Source organism: Gadus macrocephalus, chromosome 4 (assembly GCF_031168955.1).
Source record: "Gadus macrocephalus chromosome 4, ASM3116895v1".
NCBI classification, from domain to species: domain Eukaryota; kingdom Metazoa; phylum Chordata; class Actinopteri; order Gadiformes; family Gadidae; genus Gadus; species Gadus macrocephalus.
The window spans coordinates 12755347-12776778 of NC_082385.1; the positions used below are offsets into that span (position 1 = coordinate 12755347).

Here is a 21432-nt window from a genome sequence, read left to right on the forward strand (position 1 = left end):
GTCTTCCTCCCCAAGAATGCAGACGAACGTCTCCACCTCCTTGTTCGCCCAAGCAAGCGTTTTACGCGACATGTTAATTGTAAAGAATAATACCTCGAGGCTACTGTTTGTTTGTTTTTATCCCCGCGTCACCCGGAAGTGATGATTCTGTCGACCAATCAAGGGAGGGGGTGTGTAGCTAGAATTTCCCGGGACCCTTTCAGGCGTCTCGTCTCGTTTTCGGTACCCCAACGGAGGAGTCCCGAGAACGAGGCCGGAACGGGTACGGCAAAGTCCGGGTCACGCCCACTTTTGGCGGTGGAAACGCGACCCGATCCGCACCTTTGCGATCCGATCCGTTCCACACCCTGCAGTGGAAACGCGCCATTGGAAACAGAGCTCCGGTACCAGCCTTTAAATTCCCCCTAATTCAAGCGTTTTTGTTCATTCAAATTGATACACACTGAATAACAACGGATGGGGATAAAAGCAAGAAAGGCGGATATGGGTTACGGTACAACGCCGATCGGCAAATCGACAAAGGAGATGCGGCTAGCGAAACTTTAGCAGGTCAAGATGGCGACCCCGGAGAAGGCGAAACTTTGGACCTAATCCGTGTAGCCGTGAGCGAAGTGATGACTCTCCGACTTTCATGCCAGTTTTCCGGAGGACATTAAGAAACAAATTGAGGATTTTTTTTTTTTTTTTTGAGAAATAGACCAGAAAATGGAAGACACGGCGGGTCCGATTGAGGGCGCGGTGAAACGCATTGATGAGATGGAGGAAAGCATGGCCGATATGGAAAGATGGGACATTGGAGTGAAGGACGCCCTCAACCGACTGCTTCGCGATCAACGAGCTCTGCGGGATAAAGTGTCTGATTTGGAGGGTCGCGACCAGGCGCAACAACGTTAGGAGGTATGGCGTCCCGGAGGACGCCGAGGGTACACCCTCGGCTAGGACTGAACTCGGAGACAGTCTGCCCTTGGATAGGGGCCGTGACCTGGGTATAGAGCGCGCTCATCGCGCTCTGGCACCACAACCTCCTCCACGCTCGATAGTGGTTCGGTTCCTCCGGTTTTCAGTGAAGCAGAAGGTTCTCAATGCAGCTTGGAAAAAGGAACTGCGTGTCCAAAACAAACAAGTGTTTTTTGACCATGATTATGCGACGGACGTGCAAAACAAGCGGAAGGAATATACCCCCGTGAAGAAGGCGTCGAAGGAGCGGGGAATACGCTTCCAGACACCACCAACCAGGATGCGCGTCTTCCTTGCAACGGGCACCATCATGTACAACACTGCGACTCATGCTGCGGAGGATCTGCGCAAGCGGGGATTTACCGTGGGTGAAGTTACTCGCGGGACCAAGAGTACAGGTGTTACGGAAGAAACACTGGCTCAGCTCCTACCATGGGAAAAAACGGAGACCCGCTGCGGCAGAGACAAGGACCGATACCGATACCAGAGGCAGATCCGGGAAAAACTACCGGAATACCGCAGGATGGAATCGGGACCAGCAGAGGAGGATGGGTGAATGGTAAAAAATCCCAATTTATTTTTATTATGAGACAGAAGGTGAGACAAGTCACTCTCTCTCATATTTTTTATTTGCATAGTCCGACTCTCTTTTTTTTAATTAAATAAGTAAATAATCTGGACCCGAGGATGAAGGCTACCCTCTATAAGGATTAACAACGTTAAAACCCCTGTCCGACACTTTCTTTTGACTTAACATATACTGTGCTGTAAGGCAGATACCTATGGTGCGCACAGACAGAGAGCCACGAGACTTTCTTCCTTCTTTTTTTTCTTTGCTACAGAGGCTCAATCCGTTTTGGTTTTGATTTCATTGAATGCAGCCCGTTCTTCCGCACAAACAAAGCCATTGGAAACACGTCTTAAAGCACTGATGAATGCACATGTAACCCAGTTCCTGTTAGGGACTCTTATTCTGAAGGAGGAAGACGGAAGTGTCTTGACTCTGTGTTGGGAGCGCTGGAAATAAAGTGGATCGCACCGTTCAGTGAATGGAGTTAACCGATTCTTCTTTTTTATCTAACCCAAGTATATGCAACAATAATTTGTACATTAGATTATTATTCATAGATTAGAAAACAAAAGGAGATCGTTAATACTTCGGAATAACATGGGAATGAATGAAACGCGCATGCACATTTAAAAGACAGCGTTTACAGGAAGTGCATCATTATTGCGCATCTTGGACCCCGAGTCGATCTGGCAGCTGAGTCAATCCGACACCCACACCTGTGTAGGTACCATGGACATATTATTATATACGAAGAGACGTTTGGGCGCCAAAAGTGTTTGCTCTTGTTGTTGAGCTAATCCAAATGATCAAGCTCACTAAAAAAAAGCCAAAATTCCCATCTGGTCGTGCATCGACAGTAGCGCATGGACATATTATAGAAGGGACAGCGGATAAAAAAAATGGCGGCCATTCATTCCTATGAAAACTGCTCAATGGCGCAGGGCAACATCAAGGAGAGATTTGCTTCTGCATCATGGGAGCCAGCCAGGCCCTAGTTCATGACGTACCGGATGCAGAAATATTCTTATTTTCTAGCATTGTTAGCATTGTAGCATCATAAGCGAGAGGTCTGAGCGATCGCAGTCGCATTGTCTACCGACCATGGAAGTATGTTAACTTCCTAAAGATGAAAGATTGCTCCATATAACATGTAACACCAACAACATAGTAAATGTAGAAAAAAAATAAAGTTCAATGTTATTGCTTAAGAAACAGATTCCCTCCAACTAGCTATTTCGGAAAAATGCAATCAATAATTAATATACAAATAAATGGTTACATATATCAACCAGCAACGTAGTTGGAGTAGCCTACCAACATAAATAATTGTAATACACTAACATTGTTAACTGTCATACATAGCTAAACAAGCAAATGAGAAATTAAATACCAACTGAAATGTTTATTAGACTATTAACAATATTATAAAAATGATACCTTAATGCACCCATTCTTTTTCTTTGGATCTTTTGAATGAATGGATCAATAAATGGTGAATCGAAATGATCGCAAGAAGAGGGACGTGAGAGTTATTGTAGCTGTACCAGTCTCAATCCCCAATCCCTTTATCACTAAAACACTTTTAGTGATAAAAATCACCACAATGCCTAAAACCATCAACGTCATTCATGTTAAGTCAAAGGAAAAACCTCAGACACGAGAAGTAATAATAATTTGTTTAACTACGACTCCTTTCAGCTACCCACCCCTCCTTCTTCAGCAAAAAAAAAACATAAAACGGCTAATAAAACGCTTGAGAAGGCGTTTTGCAAAGAGAAAACATGCATTTTTTTAGTACATGGTATAAAGATAATTATGAGCCTTTGATTGACAGCCAGACATTTTTTGCGGAGACACATTCCTGCTCCCCACTTGTAGTGAACGAGGATATCTACTTCAGGGCCCCATGAATTGAGGGACCTGTCAACAGCCCGCTAAAAAGACTGCAATACCAGTTTTGGCCGCTGAGCACTGTCGGATTGCGGAAGTATGCACTGTTCCTGGGGGCTTGCACGTCTTGTTTACCTTCCTAATTTCCGGATTTCCCTGGGGTCTCTGAAGTAAAACTAATTTGATCCTTTGTGGTGGGTCGGTCTCGTGCTAGGTATGACTCGGAGAGTGGTACATGTTCAACAACGTGGTTTATTCTAACAGAGATACAAGGTAAACGGGCTTGCGTTCTGGAGTTGGTTCATGAAGAATCTCGCATTCTGGAGGTGTTTCATGAGGCAGCTCGCGAACACAGGTAAACAAACTGTTATTGGGAGTGGGCGTAAAGGTAAATAGGCCACGCCTACATGTTCGAATTTACCCAGGTAAACCTTTGGTCTGTCTTGGCTTAAAAAGAAATGGCAAAGTGGCCATGTTAGTAGTCTTTAACTTATCATTAAAACCGTATATGTTGTTGTCCATTGTGTAGTGAAGAAACCATACATAACTGGTTGGCTTGAAACATTTCATCAGAAGTAGCATAGACCAAAATAATTTACAACATCTCCGCGGTAAACGTCACAACGCTTTGAAATGTGGGTAATTCCCTTCGGTAAAGTCTGCACTGATGCAGACTCACGGAAGGGGCTCGGTAAGGGTGGACTCAAACCCTCACGCCCTTTGGAATTCGACATTGGGACGGACAGCCCTAAAGCCTTAATCATTTCGCGAGAACGCAGTGTAAAGTCTGTGCGCAGATCAGCTCACCAACAAGAGCTGGCTCTTTTGGCTTCCAAACCTTTTATAATTCAGCCAAATGTAGCCCGTTCGGACTTATGATTAGTATGTGTAGGCCAATAATCACCTAATTCAATACATCCTTTATACTAAAGTATTCAAAAGTAAAAATTATATTTTTCTAATATCAATAAATTGCTGTGGCCGAATGTTTTCATTGCATTAAAAAAAAGAAAAAAAAAGAAGAGAGAATTCCCCTACCGACGATGTGTGCATCCAGGTCTTCACGCTGCCCTCATGCGGTACAGAGGAGCAGAAGCCAGTGGAGCCAGTGGCGCCACCTACGGTCTGGTATAAATCCAGTCATACGCCGTATAAACAGTATTTCATGATGGACCTTTAGTATGCTTTTTAAAAAAGGACTGAAATACTGCCTCCCCAGACATGATGGCATACAGCTTAAAGTTGTGTGGCCATAAGTGGTCGTCAATCCATTCAATAAATGTTTATAAATAGATGGATGGCTTCATCCTGAACTTTCTCGTTATTTTTTCCATTCGACTTTGGATACTCATTTTTGTTGCTGTTCTCATAGCGCCCTCTGCTGGCGACCAGTTCCCATTCTGCACACATGTTACTCTGTTCCTTTGGTATTAAAATCCCCTGTACAGAATCCAGAAATACCATTAATTGTTTTATATTATATTATCAACTGACGGACAAGGATATGCTGTTTGAGCTGTCGCGACTCGCAACCATCCCTCTTTTTCATCTTACAAATACCCATTAATAAGGCAATGAACCACTTCGGGACTCTCTAAATCGACGCCACTTCGACCTGGGCGGGACTTTACGTCCTACGCCACTCGCTATGGGTGTGTGGCTGTGTGCATGTGTGCGCGTAGCCGTCACTCGCGATGGGTGTGCATGTGAGAAAGGTTTTGGCTAGTGTCTATGGGTTGGTAATAACGGTTCTGATGATTCTGATGGAAAAGTGGTCTTTTATTTCCATAATCTTTGTTCAGTGAACGCATAAACCCGTTTGTTAGTTAGCAGTTAAACAAAATGCGATCTCTTTGTTTACAGTTACCAACGACCAACTGATGATTGGGGGTTCGATTCCCTAGTGATGCAAGGTTTTTTCTTTCATTTTGGACTGCACACACATCGCGAGTGACGGATACTCGCACAATGTACACACATCACTGTCTTTAAAATTTCTAGGCAACCGAAGTTTAAAGATTGTCAAGTGGTTAAATCTTGAATCGCAACTCATTAACGCGGGGATAAGGGGTTCGATTCTAATGAAGCTAGCTTTTTTCTTTCATATTGGACTGGATGTTTGTATGCCATTTTGCGTAACTTGTAGTTTATGATGAAGAAATGTTACTGGGGTTAAGGTTAGGGTAACCTTAAAGGCACCCAGTGCAACTTTCGAGGCTTAAAAATAAACATTCAATTTCTAGTCTTTTTTACACGTAAGTTTCAATAACTCCATACCATTACATACCGACATTTAAGCAGCAAAGATGAGACGTCGTTGTGTGGTGAGAACTGATACAAAATCGATAACAACAACAATGCCGCCATTTTCTTTATTTTTTGTAACCTACAATAAATGAAGCAGGCTTCCAGTCAATGGAAAAATGGCTTCTCCCCACCGGCGATTGTTGTTGTTTACGATTTTCTATCAGTTCTCACCACACAACGACGTCTCATCTTTGCTCCTTGAATGTCGATATGTAATGGTATGGAGTTATTGAAACTTACTACGTGTAAAAAAGACTAGAAATTGAATGTTTATTTTTCATTGAATGTTTACATAAAGTTGCACTGGGTGCCTTTAAGGGTAAGACACAAAGTGTTTTTGCAACACAATATTTCTTACAATAACAAAGTCCTAAGTTTTGATGACTCCAGTAGGAAACTTAAGATACCTAGAGAAATGCGTGAGTGCTCACAAAACATCAACAAGTCAGCAGTGTGGTACAGGGTGATCATTTCTGATATACAGTACAAAAGCTGAAACTATTAGCCAGGAGTGGGAAAGATGCAGACGCAGACGTGGGAAGCAATAAGACACACCAACACACAGTTGCCTGTTGCAAAATGGTTCAGAGTTTAATAGAAATAGTAGGGTTAGGGTTAGCTGGTATGGCGTTATCTGGTATGGCTATAGTCGAATGTTAGCTTAGTTTGTGTTGTTTCGTCATGTTAATCGCTAGTAATAGTAAGTAATTTGTAGAAATAGTGCAAGGGAGTTCGTGCACAGAGCCCTGAGACAAACGGCTACGCGCACATATGCACACCCATAGCGAGTGAAGTAGGACGTAAGTCCCGCCCAGGTCGAAGTGGCGTCGATTTAGAGAGTCCCGAACCACTTCATCACCTGGTCGATAGAGAGGGGACCAGTAGATTGCAGTAAAGTTCAGCATAACATATTTTTTCCAGCATTTCACGCTTTGGGTGGCCGTACCTAACATGGGGTGCACTCACACTAGGCCATCTGGCCGTGGCCGTTGGCCGTTTGTTATAAATGTGGCGTCGATTTAGAGAGTCCCGAACCACGACGCATATGATATACGTCACCACCACTCGCAAACAGAACCCGCAGTCGGAACATGGCTGTGTCTTTGGTGCACTTTACCACCTTCTTTCAAGGAGAGCACAAAAGCCTTGATCGAGGTGAAAGAAGGTGGTAAAGTGCACCAAAGACACAGCCATGTGTCGTAGCCATGTGACGTATATCATACGCGTCGAGAGCAGCGGGAGTTGTAGTCCACAAAGCGCCCCACACAAAAACTAACTATCAAACTCCTACCCGCTAAATTATAGTTTTCTTTGCATGAAAAATTATCATTTAAATCCACAAACAACACGTGTGTAATCTGGGGCATATAAAGACTGGGATCAGAAAATAATTACTTTCTCTCCATTGACTCCCATTCATTTTTTTCGGTCTCATAGGTCCCATGAGCAATGGCGACTTACGAGCTCTATTATGTCCATGGTCATCGCATGGACTATACGTCATCCAGCTCAGGTTGAGTAGCCGTGCGTGTGCGCGTGTCGGCTCATTAGCATCTGTACCTTAGCGGCCCGTACCGTAGCAGGACACCTCTCCCAAGTGGCCAAATTGGCCTGGCCTGGCCAAACTGGCCACACTCACACTGGCAGATTTGAGCACGGTTAGGTGTGAAAACGGCCACGGCCAGATGGCCTAGTGTGAGTGCACCCTCACTCTGTTATCAAATAAGGAAAACAATTTAAAAAAAAAAAAAAACAGAACAGAAAGTAAGAGTCAGCATCCAAAAAATTATTGAAGATATGTATCAGAACTATTTGTATGTCACTTTAATCCATAGAAATTAGATACACTTAGGGTTTTCCTGTATTTGCTAAATACATTTTAGTGATTTTTTAGTGGTTGATGAATAGTTTAATATTTACAGAAAAACTAACGTAGACACAGAGTGCATACAGATTACAAATCTCTGTTCACATAGATGTCATTCTGTCTTTCTATCAAATATTGAGACAACTCCACCCCAAAAGTGGAAGTGTGTGTGTGTGTGTGTGTGTGTGTGTGTGTGTGTGTGTGTGTGTGTGTGTGTGTGTGTGTGTGTGTGTGTGTGTGTGTGTGTGTGTGTGTGTGTGTGTTGTGGCAACCCGGCCCGACACGGCGGGCCTGGAAGCCCAGAGGGCAGGTAATATGAGCTGTCTACCACCCTTTTCCCCCAGAGGGCGCCATGGGTCGCATTGGCAAGGTCCCACTCAACGCCAACGGGAGACACCTGTGTACCAGGCCAATCAGACCCAGGTGAGGGCTATAAAAGAGAAGCTGAGATGTAGTCTAAGGCACAGGAGGTATGTGACCCATGCAGGAGCAGAGAGCGGAGCGAGATTCCCTACCCGCACGGACCTTTGCCCCAGGACCCGGTCTAGAGAAGACCACAGGAGACCATGGAAGGACCTCCTCTCCTAGATACCGGGACAGCGCGTGAGACACGACCCCAGCATCCCCAGTGGCTCACGGAGCCCAGACGCTTTATTTTGTATCGTTTGCATTGACGGGTGATTCCCCTTTTTTCCGTTCTTTGGAACTAATAAACGTGCCTTGTTGGCAGTTTGAGCAGCAGAGACTCTTGTTCCTTGAGCCGGGTTACCACAGTGTGTGTGTGTGTGTACATTTTGTAGATCCCACCTTCATACGTATTTCATTGGCATGGGGAACTTCGACTTCTATCTCTTCGATCACCAAAGGCTTGTTAGCCTCCCAGGCTGAAAAACTTACCTTTCCTACAGTTGTCATAGTTTGTCTTTTATAAAGATCAACTCAACAGTACCAGAGTAAAGTGTTGGAAGAGAGTTGACTGAGTATTTGCTGATTATGCCAGGGGTTTTGTTGAGCAAAGACTCAAAGTGGAAGGGATTTGAAGGCTTATCAAAGTGGGACTGGTCAAATAAAAGATAAAAGTACAAGATATTGTGTACTTTGAGAAATGTGCATTTTATTTTCTTTATCGTCAATCACATTAAGCAAACGCTTTTATAAAAAGCCACAAGCATTCACACACCAACGGCGGAGTCAACTATGCAAGTCAAGAGATAGCAATGAGGGGGGGTTCCACTTCTACCTCAGCACATAACCTTTGGTGGAATGATACATTTGAGAATAGAAGTTTCAATTGTATGAAGTAAAATAGCTAGGGTGCAGTGTTTTGTAACCAGATTTCTTTGGTGTCCACATCTGTTGAATTGTATTTCATAACTCTTTATAAAGTGAAGAGGAGTTGTTCAAATCTAATTGTATTTCTCAGAAAAAAGCAAAAAAATATTGAATTAATGTCCAACATTAATATTTTTGACTTACAGCACCAGATATTTGATGTTTCGGTATCAGAACATTGCTGCGCAAACTTGTGATTCAGGCAAGAATTTCTTTGCTGGAGAAATGCATAATTTTTTAATATGTGGAAAAATGTATACCTGGTTTATTTTATAGTTTATTTTATTGATTTCACATTGTATTATTTTCTTCAAAATGTATTTTATGACAACCAACATAGAAAAGTAGTTCTTCCAATTAGGTCCTCGATTGATTTGGTCCTGGATTTCACTCAAGACTCAAGACGGTGCGGATACTGTACGGAGAAACAGAAGTGAATAATATTTAGGGCTAGAACTAACCAGCCGCCAGGACAACTGGTTCAATTAGAGATAAACAGTTCATTTACTTACCATTTTCCGTGCTTCATAAGGTCAATGGAATCATTGACCGACTCCAGGGGCATTCTGTGGGTTATGAATTCATCCAGCTTCACCTTCTTATCCAGGTAGGCCTTTACCATCTTCGGCACACCATCTTTACCCTTGAAGCCTGATTGGAAAGATAACCCTACAAGCTGAAACCTTTCCAATATGTGTATGGTTTTATTCTTTATTGGATTTTGGGGTCCAATGCATGTTTGGATCAACCTCAAGTAATAAAAACTTTAAATATGAGCTCAGATTGGAACTTTTCATACGACTCACCTCCGAACATGGAACCCTTCCATGTGCGTCCAGCTATGAGCTGGAGGGGTCTGGTAGCGACATCATGCAGGTCTGTCCAGCCGACCAGCACACTGACACCCCATCCCTTCAGGCAGGATTCCAGTGCATTCCTCTATAGGTGACATTACAAAAAAAGCACAATGTATAACAGTTAGTGTCACAACAGATTAATTATTAATTAATAATTTGAGATATATGTGTAGAATTGTGGATTTTGATTAGGCTGTGAGTATGGTTTGTTTCAATTCTGCTTTATATAAACTTCTTGTAAATATGTGTTTAAATTCAGCACACAGTCAAAATTACAATATGCGTTTTGTGTCCCTTTGAGTGTCACTTCAACTTATCTCACCATGACTCCAACATTCCCCACACATTCCAGAGAGAAATCCACGCCTCCATTGGTCATCTTTGACAGCACTTGGCTGATGGGCTCACTGTGGTCATTAGGGTTCACAAAGTCGGTCGCCCCAAACACCTTGGCCTTCTCAAACTTGTCCGGGTTCAAGTCAACAGCGATGATCCTCTTGGCCCCAGCAGAGTGACAGCCCATCACAGCAGCCAGGCCGACCGCCCCAAGGCCGAAGACGGCACAAGTGGATCCTGGCTCTACCTGTGGAAAACACATATTTGATGTTTGCATATATAGACATATACAGAGAGATAGATATCGTTTGTTATTTTTATTCAGAAAAAGGGTAGGCAATTATTAGTTCTTTGTTGTTTTTTTTTCATATATTGCCTATTTGAAAGTAAGAAAATCCCAAATAACCTGTGGGTCCCATAAACGTAATTTCTTTAAGGTATTCATGGAATCATCTGTTTAAACGTGAACCAGTTGTTTGGATACCTTAGCAGTGTTGACAGCAGCTCCAAATCCAGTACACACACCACAGCCAAGAAGACAGACGGTATCAAGCGGTGCTGAAGGGTCTATCTTGGCCACAGCTATCTGGTTGACCACAGTGTACTGGGAGAAGGTACTGGTCCCCGTGAACTGCAAAACTTTTCGACCTTTACAGGTGAACCTGGTCTCTTTAGGTGACATTACATCAGGACTCTCATTGGCCCTACAATAGGAAAGTAATTATTAGTCAGAACAGTCGTTGACAAAATCATTTCATAGTACTGGCAGGCCGGCATCGAGCCAAGTAAGCTACAAGAAAAAAAACAGGCTTCCATTGCTTACAATGTTTTTGACAAAGGGCAGAGGTTAAAGCCATAGAAATAAACCAATTCAGTTTTCAGGGAATAATTTAATATAAACATTGACAGCATTCTCCAGATAAAGTGGAAAAGGAGAGACTGAGTAGTTTGTCAGCATGCTTACCATCCCTTCACACATTGGTTGGTTTTCGGACTTTGGCAAAAACGGCATTCCCCGCATTGGGAGATGAAGAGAGGTATCACCTTTTCTCCTAACATGTAGATAACTAAGTTTATTAAACAGACAGAGTCCCTATCTTTCCAGTTTGTTTACTTCAATGCACTTTTAAACACTGCTCTTTAGTCCACTTATTGTGTGAGGGGATGCATCTGTTTCAGAGATGGAAGGACTCTGTTGTGTAGACCTTGACAAATTAAAGGGTGAAATGTCTTTCAAGTAAACACAAACAACTTCTACACACATAATTTAAATAGATACCAACATCCCAGAATAATACGATCCATACTCATTACACTTCGATTACAGCTTCCACACCTGGTTGAAATTCTGTGACCCCGGGTCCAACACTCTCCACAATGCCAGCGCCCTCATGTCCAAGGACTACAGGAAAGCCGTCTTTGTGTTTTCCCTCAAAAAGGTGGTAGAGGTCCGTGCGGCACACTCCTGTGGCAATGATCTGCATCCAAATCCACCGTTTAATTACGTTTTAATGTAAGTGATATGTTGTATACTTCTTTACTTGTGAGTTGCACACATGCTACTGCAGAGGCTACTGTTCCTTTAATATTCCTATAAAAAGGTAGAATCAGAATTGTTGTACTGTGTGTGCACGTGCATGCGTTCATGCGCGTGTACTTGCGTTCATGCGTGCGGAAGCACCAAATGTTTTTTTTAGAAGCACACATTCTGTTCTTTCAATGGAAGGTAGATCCCACCTTGATGCGTATTTCATTGGCATGGGGAACATCGACTTCTATCTCTTCGATCACCAAAGGCTTGTTGGCCTCCCAGGCCACAGCAGCCTTACACTTAATAACCTAGAAGAGACAAATATTCAATAAAGCATAAATCTAAATCTGGAGCATACCAAAATGAATACCAATCTGTAGAAAATGATTTACAGAAATGTGGTTTGGGGACTTAATGATTCAATATTATAGTATTTTCTTGCTAATGCCTTCCACATTTGTGTTGCTTCCCAGGTCACAAGGAATTATCAATAGTGTAATGCTGTGCATATAACAAATTAAACACTTTGATATTAAAATGTGTCTTAAATGTTGTTATACATATGTGACATATTTGTTACATGCATATCAGTTACAAATGGTTTTGTTTTTTACATGATACTGTCCAGAGGCCATTTAAGACATCTCATCTGGAACATCTGGAATACAGTATTCAGGCAAAGGTTCAAATAATAGCACTGACTTTGCCAATACAAATACTTTCGAAAGAGAATTTGGATTCCATTATCTAAAAAAAAAAAAAACCTGCATCTTACAGAGAGGAAGCTTTTTGATAACTAGAAATGTAGAAAATACTATGAACTTTGAATGCTGTAAAACCTGCTCTGTGCAGCTTTTTAACTTTAACTCCATTTAATAGTTAACTGTTAAATCTATCACTGGACTTTGTCTACTCTGTTTATCGTCTCCAGATTAAATAAATGCCCTTTTATTTAATCTGTGTTTATTTAATAAATAAACACATTTTTGCACACAGTGTTTGGATAAGTCAACATTACATAAAACAGAAGCAGAGAGACAGATTGAACCTCAATGGAACACAAAATGAGAGAGGGATCAGATGGAGTACTGTCAACATGTTGTTGGCTGTTTTCCCAAAAATATATATTGCGACTTTTCCGTGCTGCAGGTTTAGCTTTCTATGATCATGAATTACACTACAAGTATAGAAATATAATTAGTTTGTAGCCTGCATGTAACTCTAAAATAAATTGGAATGGGAAACTTGAGGGTGGTGAAGGAGCTTTGAGCTATGACAGCATTTTCTACCAAATTGATATCAACGATTTAACTTTAAATATTTAGGAAACTATTAGTTTAATAATAAGCAATAATACTGACACATTCAAGACAGCACTGGTAGTATATCAAGGGGAAATAGCTATTTTTTTCCACACACACACACGAGTTTCCAAGGCTACAAGAAATGTATCTTTTCGACCTGAAATAAGACGGATGATTACACATAATAAAAAACATTTCTAAAAATAAGACAAGAAATGGTTATCAGTGTTTCTAAAAATGTTGTACAGAAAATCATATTTTATTGCATGAACCCATTGGCGCCGGATGCTGCGTAGCGCAGCATAGCCCCTCCTGCCGGTTGCTGCATAGCGCAACATTTTGTACACGTGCTGTTTTCATGACGAATGCAGCATATAACTCACTCTGGTTGGTTAAAAATACACATGGGGTGGGTCTTAAGGCTTTGGTAAAGATCAGGAGACCACCAAAATGCACTTTGGTTGGCTGAAAATCACGTCAATCAATCAGATATACACGTGATTTTCTATTTTTGTTTTTAGCGACGCGTCTAGCTGGCGACCGAGAAGTCGCAATGAACATGGAGGATTTTGATAGCGATGGCAGTGATATTGACATGGGATTTGAGTATGAGAATGAGGACGAGAATGATTGTGCCGGTTGATCCACTGGATCGGGCACAGAAGTGGGAATTTTTGGACACCGAAGGAGAGGAGGAGGATGACTTTCGGGGATTCCAGGTGGACTGGAGAACCGGCAATTACCAGCCTCGGAAAACAAAAGACATTCTCTCGCACACCGGGGGTGAAACAACCGATCCCCTTGGATGCTAGCCCACTCGATGTGTTTTCCAGGATCTTTACCGATCAGCTGTGGGACACGTTATTGACCGAAACGAATCGGTACGCGGAACAGGTACGAGCTCAGACCCCCACGACCTCAAGTGGACCCCGGTCCCGAAAACAGAAATGAAAACATTCCTCGGGCTGTGTCTTTGCTTTGGAATTTTAAAGATACCAGCACGCCGCGATTACTGGAGGCAAACTAAGTGGCTCTACCAAACAAATGTCAAAGGACCGTTTCGACATGATCTGGAGGTAATTATTTATGTTTTCTTTTCTTGTGCTCTCTTCCGAGTTCCATTCTCTTCTCTTAGAAAACGGAATGGCCAGTAATGATAGTGGTGCTTAGCTATAGCAATTACTAATGGTGATGATGGTTGATATTGAATAAATACAATAATGTTAGTTATAAATACAATAATGGAATAATGAATAAATAGTAATACAATTATGAATAAATATAAATACTATAAATAACATAATACAAATAAACACAATGATGGAAATAAATGTCAGGCTCAAATTCTTTGTCATATATGCATTTTCAGATATCTCCATCTAGAAGATAACTTGGACCCTGCCTTGGATAAATCCGATAAGCTGTGGAAGATCCGGCGGTTCATGGACCTCCTCTTGCATCAGTTCCAGGACTCTATGAGGTCAATGGGTTTGTGAGCGTGGATGAGTCCATGGTAAAATACAAGGGACGCCTTGCTTTCCGGCAGTAGGCAGAGAGCAATACAGGCTACGTAAACAATTTTCAAGTTTACACAGGGGCCATTGCAGGCAAGACCGAGACAGGCCTGGCTTACCGGATTGTGTCAGACCTGGCTAAACCGTATTTTGGGTCAAACTTGTGTGTTTACATGGACAACTTTTACACCAGCGTGAAGTTGTTGCTGGATCTGCAGGTCAGGGGTGTGCCTTTACAATGCTTTGGTTAAAATGTTATTTGTTGTATTTTATATCATTGATTTATACTGTTTTTTCTTCTTAAATCTTGTTTTGAGAATGTTTTTAAAATGTTGCTGTTATGGTTGTGCTCAGGGAGCATGTTTTAATAAAACCTGTAGTTCTTACCTTTACAATGCTTTTTATTTCATGTTTCTAGGTGCTCCAGAGGCTTAGATATTAAGGTGTATGTAGACGTTGACAATTCTTACTATTTTCTCAGAAAACCCTCAGGAAATGGTTATTTTTCCTAGAATAGCATAGGATTTTAGCAGGCGTTTTTAGCAGGCGTTTTAGGCATAAATGGGTTAAACAACATTTAAAAAAGAAAAACACAAACTCAATTTGTTGTATGTAAAGTGCTGAACTTACCTTTCCTACAGTTGCCATACTTTTGGTAGAGTTTTTTTACGACGCTACAGGAAGATTACCAGAGTGAAGAGGATGACCAGCTGGTGTTCCAGAACAGGAGTGGAGAAGGAGATATTTGGCTAGAAGTATAAATACTAAGTACGAGTGGGAGGGATTTGAAGGTTAGCAAACCAATGGCGCGTCGTTAGCAATTGAAAACATCCGGGGCTTTAGCCCGGGGGGAGCACCGCCCTGACTCCTGCGTGCTACGGTATCTTAATTAATTAATTAATTAATTAATTAATTAAGGGCGCCCCCAACACATAGGTCGCCTATGCCGAGTGCCAGCGGCAAAAATTAGACATTAGAATAGCCTATAGCCTGCGTGCACCTACCCGATGTCAGGAAGCCATCGCTGCTCCGACGGACCTTTCTCCCCCAGCCAGGCAACGGCAAGTAAGTAGTGGTCTGCTTTTATGTTTCATTTTTAAGTTATTACTTGTTGTCAGTGTAGGTTTAATGTTACGGATAAAAACATGCTTTATATTTAGTCAGCATTGCAGAGTTCTAATGTTTTCCCGGAATATGCATTCCTAAACTGTTCACGTCATGTTCTCTTTAAGATCGCATGAGATGATATGTGCTATCGCGCGACCTGTAACCAGGAAGTAAACACTCGCTTGCATGAAATGATATGCGCTATCGCGCGACCTGTAACCAGGACGTAGATTTCAATAATGAAAAAATTATCTTCCCAGACTGTTTCTGTTACTTGCTTATGCTGTATGCAAGTTGTGTAAGAAGCTTATCTCCATATAAATCTGAGCTGTACATGAATCTGTTAATGAAGTCTCATTTCGACTCCTTCCTCCACTTCACTATTCATGTTCTGTTGCTTGCAGTTAACTACAGCCGCCCTTCCTGGGTAACGCCACCACCAATCCCTGGTCATCCATTGAAGCCATCTCTCTCACTCTGTACAGTCACACTGTTGCCGCTTCATTCTCATTGTCTCATAATCTCATTATTAAGGCTGCTGTGGATGCTTAAAAAAATAAACATTTTTCTCTTAGGTAAAATCAAACCAGTGGGATGTTAGATTGAAAACCTCCAAAGCAATGTATTAAAAATTGAAAGAACAGTCCTATGTGTAGTTTCTTTTTTGGGGATTTTCAAAATGAGGTACCAAGCTAGAATGGATTGTCAACCTACTGTTTCTCAACCCTCTCCGATTATTACTATGAGTAGTAGTATTGCATGCATACAGTACTCACATCAGCGCCACAGTAAGCCTATAGAGGCTGCAACCATTTGCTTCTCAAAAGATTGTAGTGTTTTAGAACGAACGACCACTAGAGAGACAAGACAGGCACCGCTACTATGCTAGCTACTAGGTAGTAACACCAGACCAGCATTAATCAATCAAAATTAAGCTATCGACTGGCTGCTTTTCACAAACCAGAGCTGATCGAAGTGTTCTCATCAGGGGTTGGTGGAGATGATGCCACACTCTCCACCGCTTGTTCTTGCTCTGCCCTTTTCTTCCTAAGAATTTTCTTATATCCATCTCTTATCAACGATATTTTATAACTGTACTTGACCTGAGAAGACCTCTGAGAAGTGGCGGGCGCCAGGGTGTTGCCATAGCAACACCAGAATTTGTTTAGCGACACCAAGTTGGCTAGATTTATATATGTATTTTTATTTTTTTATTTATAAGAATGAAAGAAATTGTGTAATGAAAGAATAAAACAATGATTGATGCATTTTTGTTTGAATAACATCTTGCTCCCGCGGCCAGTGCCAGCGCCGGTGTAAGTACCATATTGGCTCGGCTACCAGATCGGCTCGGGGTCCGTCGTCTGCTGATTACGTTACACACTATCATTGGCTGTACGCTTGAATGGGCGTACATTGTGATTGGCTGTACGTCGGACAGTTGTGATTGGCTGTTTTGTGCTGTAGCTCTGGCTGTAGTCATAGCAACCACCAGGCAACAGCGAGCACATGTGCGAGCGCGAGTAGGTCCATGTCTAGTTTCGGTTTGTGTTGCCAGATTGGGCATATGTCCCGTTTTTCCAGCCTAACGTGATTCGAAGTAGCCAAATCAGGCTGAAAATGTGCCCAATCTGGCAACACGGACGGCTTATCTTAACAGCCAAGATGATTCCGAGGGATGTTTTGTTTTTACAAGAAAACTATCCATACAGATAGGTTGGGAATGGTCTATGTTCAAAATGAAAGATCATTACAGGCTCTTTAATTTAAGCCTTAAAATACCTTATTGCTGTAGATAGCGTATTGTGTGACGTAATCAGCAGACGACGGACCCCGAGCCGATCTGGTAGCCGAGCCAATATGGTACTTACACCGGCATTGCAAGGGGAGGGATATTATGTAAATTCGCAGGAGGCGGGATAAGTGCGGCCGCTGTCACTCAGGTTTGTTTTGGTTTGACGCAGACAGCATGGAGGCAGAACAGACCGCAGAAGTCAACGCGATCGTCTTCAATGTTGCTGCAACGATGCAGCATATATTCAGAAGAGCAGCCAGTACTTACGTGTATGAAAGCAGCTATTATTATATATATATATATATACGTTTCTTTTTTTCTTTTTTTTACGGCAGAGATCCGGGGCTGATCCCAAAAGATCCGGGGCTATAGCCCCGAATGCCCAGGTCTAACAACGCGCGAGGCCATTCTCATCCAGATGCGACTTGTGATTCAGGTTTTTTCATTCATAATTCTCACTGCCTCTAAAAATCCCCATCCTTTTGCCCAGCATCTCATTATTCGTTCTTTAATTCCTCTCTTAGCCTTTCCAGATAACTTTGTTATAATAACCATTAACAAACTAATCTTGTTGTGCACAGAGCATAACTGTACAGTTTATCCCACCGAGCAGCGAGACCCAAAACGTCCCACAACCTTATTTCACACTTTAATCTAATGGCCTAGTTCGTATTTCTCTTGATCAGCTCTTGATTAAAGATGTGAGAGCGTGCCCTTTGAAGACGTTCCCGGTGTGAGTACCAGATGTGTTCGGCTGCCAGATCGGCTCGGGGGTCCTAGATGCGCAATAATGACGCACTTCCTGTAAACGATGTCATTAAATGCGCATGCGCGTCACTCAGTAGCCGGGTGTCAGCGATATGTAAATGTATTCATTGCTAAGAAGCAGTGGTGGGCAGAGTAGCTAAAAAATGTACTCAAGTAAAAGTACTGTTACTTTAAGATTATAATTACTCAAGTAGAAGTAAAAGTACTCGTAAAAATAATTACTCAAGTAAGAGTAAAAAAGTATGCAGTGAAAAGACTACTCAAGTACTCAAGAGTCCAAGTACTGAGTTTCTCCGATTTATTTTTTAAACAGAGCAACACAAACAGTACAAAATAGACACCAACGAAATATAAAACAGCAATGTTCAAATAAAGATAATGTAAATAACATCCTTTTCAATAAAATAAATAAGGTCTTTAAAAATTAAATGTATAACCCTTGAACTAAAACAATAACAAATTAAATCTTTGCAAAATTAAATACATCAACCTTTAAATAAAATTAAAATAAATTCGGTTTATCCAAAATTATATTAATTAAAACCAATACACTAGGGCTGTAACGATACGCGTATATCAAACCGAAAATCGCGATACTCAAAGCCACGATCCTGTCTCGCGGTGTGAGAAGGCAGAAGCGCGATATGCCCTTTCTAACTCTTCGGTCAAATTGTCCGATTGAAATTTGCTAATAATTTGTCTAAATAATAGTCTGCTGACAGCACCCCCTCCTATCGATGCCGTAAATATGTGACGAGATGCCCCCTCTGTGATCACAGCTCTCCGTGGCTACGGAGGATTGCATTTCTCCACAGCCGTCGAAGTCCTCATATGCGATATGAACGACATTTATCCAGAGTGGGCCAAGCGCGAAAAAAATTGCCTGTGTGATCCTGTCTCTATTGTTTTGTGTGATTTGACTGGCAGTTTGTCTGCTTATAGGTAGGAATGAAGCGGCCACCGATTATTGACAGGATGGGTACTTTATTCTACCGGACTCGTTCGCTTCTTCACTAGACACACGCGCTACCGCTCGCTCTCCTCGCTCGTCCACTCACTCGCTGACGTCACTCACACACGCAGACGCACACTGCCATTCTCCCGCACACACATATGCTACTCGTAACACTATGCCTCGTTATTGCGACGTTCATGTTTTTCCTCATCTATTGAAAGTTAGGCTATTAAACATGTTGCATTCTATACGGCCTGATTATGTCATTATTTAAGCTACATAGCCTAATAAGAAGCGCTAATAAGGATATTTGAATAAACCAACCAAACAGTTAAAGGGGCCCTATTATGTCTACCAGCAAAAAGCATCCTCCAACTGCAATCTTTGGTTATTTCTTTATTAATTTAGCTATACTTTAATAGTATTCTTTCGGTTCAAATCTGTTCAGTGTTCCAAATTATTTGTTATTAAATGTTACATTAAGATAATTGGTATTTAAGTGTTGTTTAAATAAAATGCTTTTTAAATTTAAAAGAATCGTGGGATGTATCGAACCGTGGGTCAAAAATCGTGATACAAACCGAATCGTGAATTTGTGTATCGTTACAGCCCTACAATACACGTATAACTGTTAACTAACATTATTATCAAAGTACATCCATGGAATCAGCCGTTCAAAACCAGTCTGCATGAATCGTATGACAACTGGATGGCAGGGGATGCGGACAAGGAATACACCGCGGGGAGAACATGAGAGCCCCAGCTCGCCACATAGTAGCCTGGGTGCTTTAAGCATGGAATAAGCTGGATACGGAGTGGGTGAAAAACTGTGTGTGTGTGTGTGTGTGTGTGTGTGTGTGTGTGTGTGTGTGTGTGTGTGTGTGTGTGTGTGTGTGTGTGTGTGTGTGTGTTTGTGTGTGTCACTCTGTTCGAGCCTGCATGAGAGAGTTCAATGTTGTCATTAGCTGTAACGTCTTTCTGACCAATCGCAGTTCAAGGCCGACCTGGGCTGTGCCACTTCGGGAGGGGGCGCTCAGTTACTCCCCTCTAGACAAAACCGAATTGGTTGCGATGTTGACCCGGCGCCCCCCGAAACGTTAACGGGCCACAGGGAATTTTCTCAACTCTCCCGATTACCACTCTGCGTTGTGCGTGCGTGCGTGCCTGTGTGTGTGTGTGTGTGTGTGCAGGCGTTATTCAATTGCCTCTCGGCCGCTTGTACCCACAATCTCGTCCTTTCGGCCATCACCCAACCCTCATGACCATAGGTGAGGATAGGAACGAGGATCGACCGGTAGATCGAGAGCTTTGCCTTGCGACTCAGCTCTCTTTTCGTAACAACGGAGCGGTAAAGCGAACGCAATACCGCCCCCGCTGCTCCGATTCTCCGGCCAATCTCACGCTCCATAGTACCCTCACTCGCGAACAAGACCCCGAGGTACTTGAACTCCTTCACTTGGGCTAAGGAATATTCACGTGATAGAAATAGATCTCGCATGTAGTAAAAGAAAAGATCTAAAAAAACGAAGTAACGACCGTCACGTAGCCAAATGGAACGGCGTAAAAGTACCGTTCTTTCTTCAAATATTTACTCAAGTAAAAGTAAAAGTATGTTGCAATAAAACTACTCCTAAAATTACAATTTTTCCAAAACGTTACTCAAGTATTTGTAACAGAGTAAATGTAGCGCATTCCTACCCACCTCCGCTAAGAAGTAAGTAGTTATTTAGCTGTTGATAAAAAGCTTTTTCAATGATTTTGCTTAAAAATGGTAAGTTAGATCTGGGCCTATAATTGTTCATGAGTGATGTATCTATATTGTTCTTTTCTTAGAAGTGATTTGATGACTGTTGTTTTTAACAAGCATTGATTTCATACATCTACAAGTAAGTCATTTAATTGCTATGCAAATGTATAGAATAAATCCAAGTCATACAAATGCTTAAAATAATACCATAAATGGTATTGGTATTAAAATGTATTTAATCAGTCCTTCAAAAGTCTTAAAGGTGCCATGACATGCTATTTTATGGATGCTTTAATATAGGTATTATTGGGCCACTAACACAGTATTCAAAGACGTTCCCGAAATTCAGCCGCGGTGCAGAGTTACAGCCACTCCGAGCCAGTCGCACATTGAGCTTCCAGTGTTTCCCACAGACCAAGGACCAATGTGTGGTGCGCGGGGGAGGGGGGGGGGGGTAACTATCACTCCGTAGTAGTTACAGTAGTCCGGTAACTTATCAACCCCAGCGTGTCCGGTTGCTAAGCGACGGGTGACATCGGTGGGTTGATGTGTTAGCATCGTCGCTCTCGCTCCGTGTGTGTGTGTGTGTGAATG

The 21432-nt window shown here is 42.1% G+C and overlaps 1 protein-coding gene across 2 annotated transcripts; it reads right to left on the reverse strand.

Annotated features, from left to right (window-relative positions):
* Positions 1-9188: 9188 nt before the first annotated feature.
* LOC132456137 (alcohol dehydrogenase 1-like) lies at positions 9189-15239 on the reverse strand. Of its 2 annotated transcripts, XM_060050366.1 has the most exons (10): positions 15097-15239; positions 11855-11956; positions 11454-11595; positions 11082-11169; positions 10602-10821; positions 10104-10364; positions 9731-9863; positions 9545-9575; positions 9437-9496; positions 9189-9339 (listed from the first exon to the last, which is right to left on the reverse strand). In XM_060050366.1, the coding sequence occupies exons 1-10, from the start codon at positions 15112-15114 to the stop codon at positions 9312-9314; spliced, it is 1083 nt and encodes a 360-aa protein (XP_059906349.1). In that variant the 5' UTR covers positions 15115-15239; the 3' UTR covers positions 9189-9311. The 2 variants fall into 2 exon arrangements, with proteins under 2 accessions (XP_059906349.1, XP_059906348.1); XM_060050365.1 differs by having other exon boundaries at positions 9437-9575.
* Between the last annotated feature and the right edge of the window lie 6193 nt (positions 15240-21432).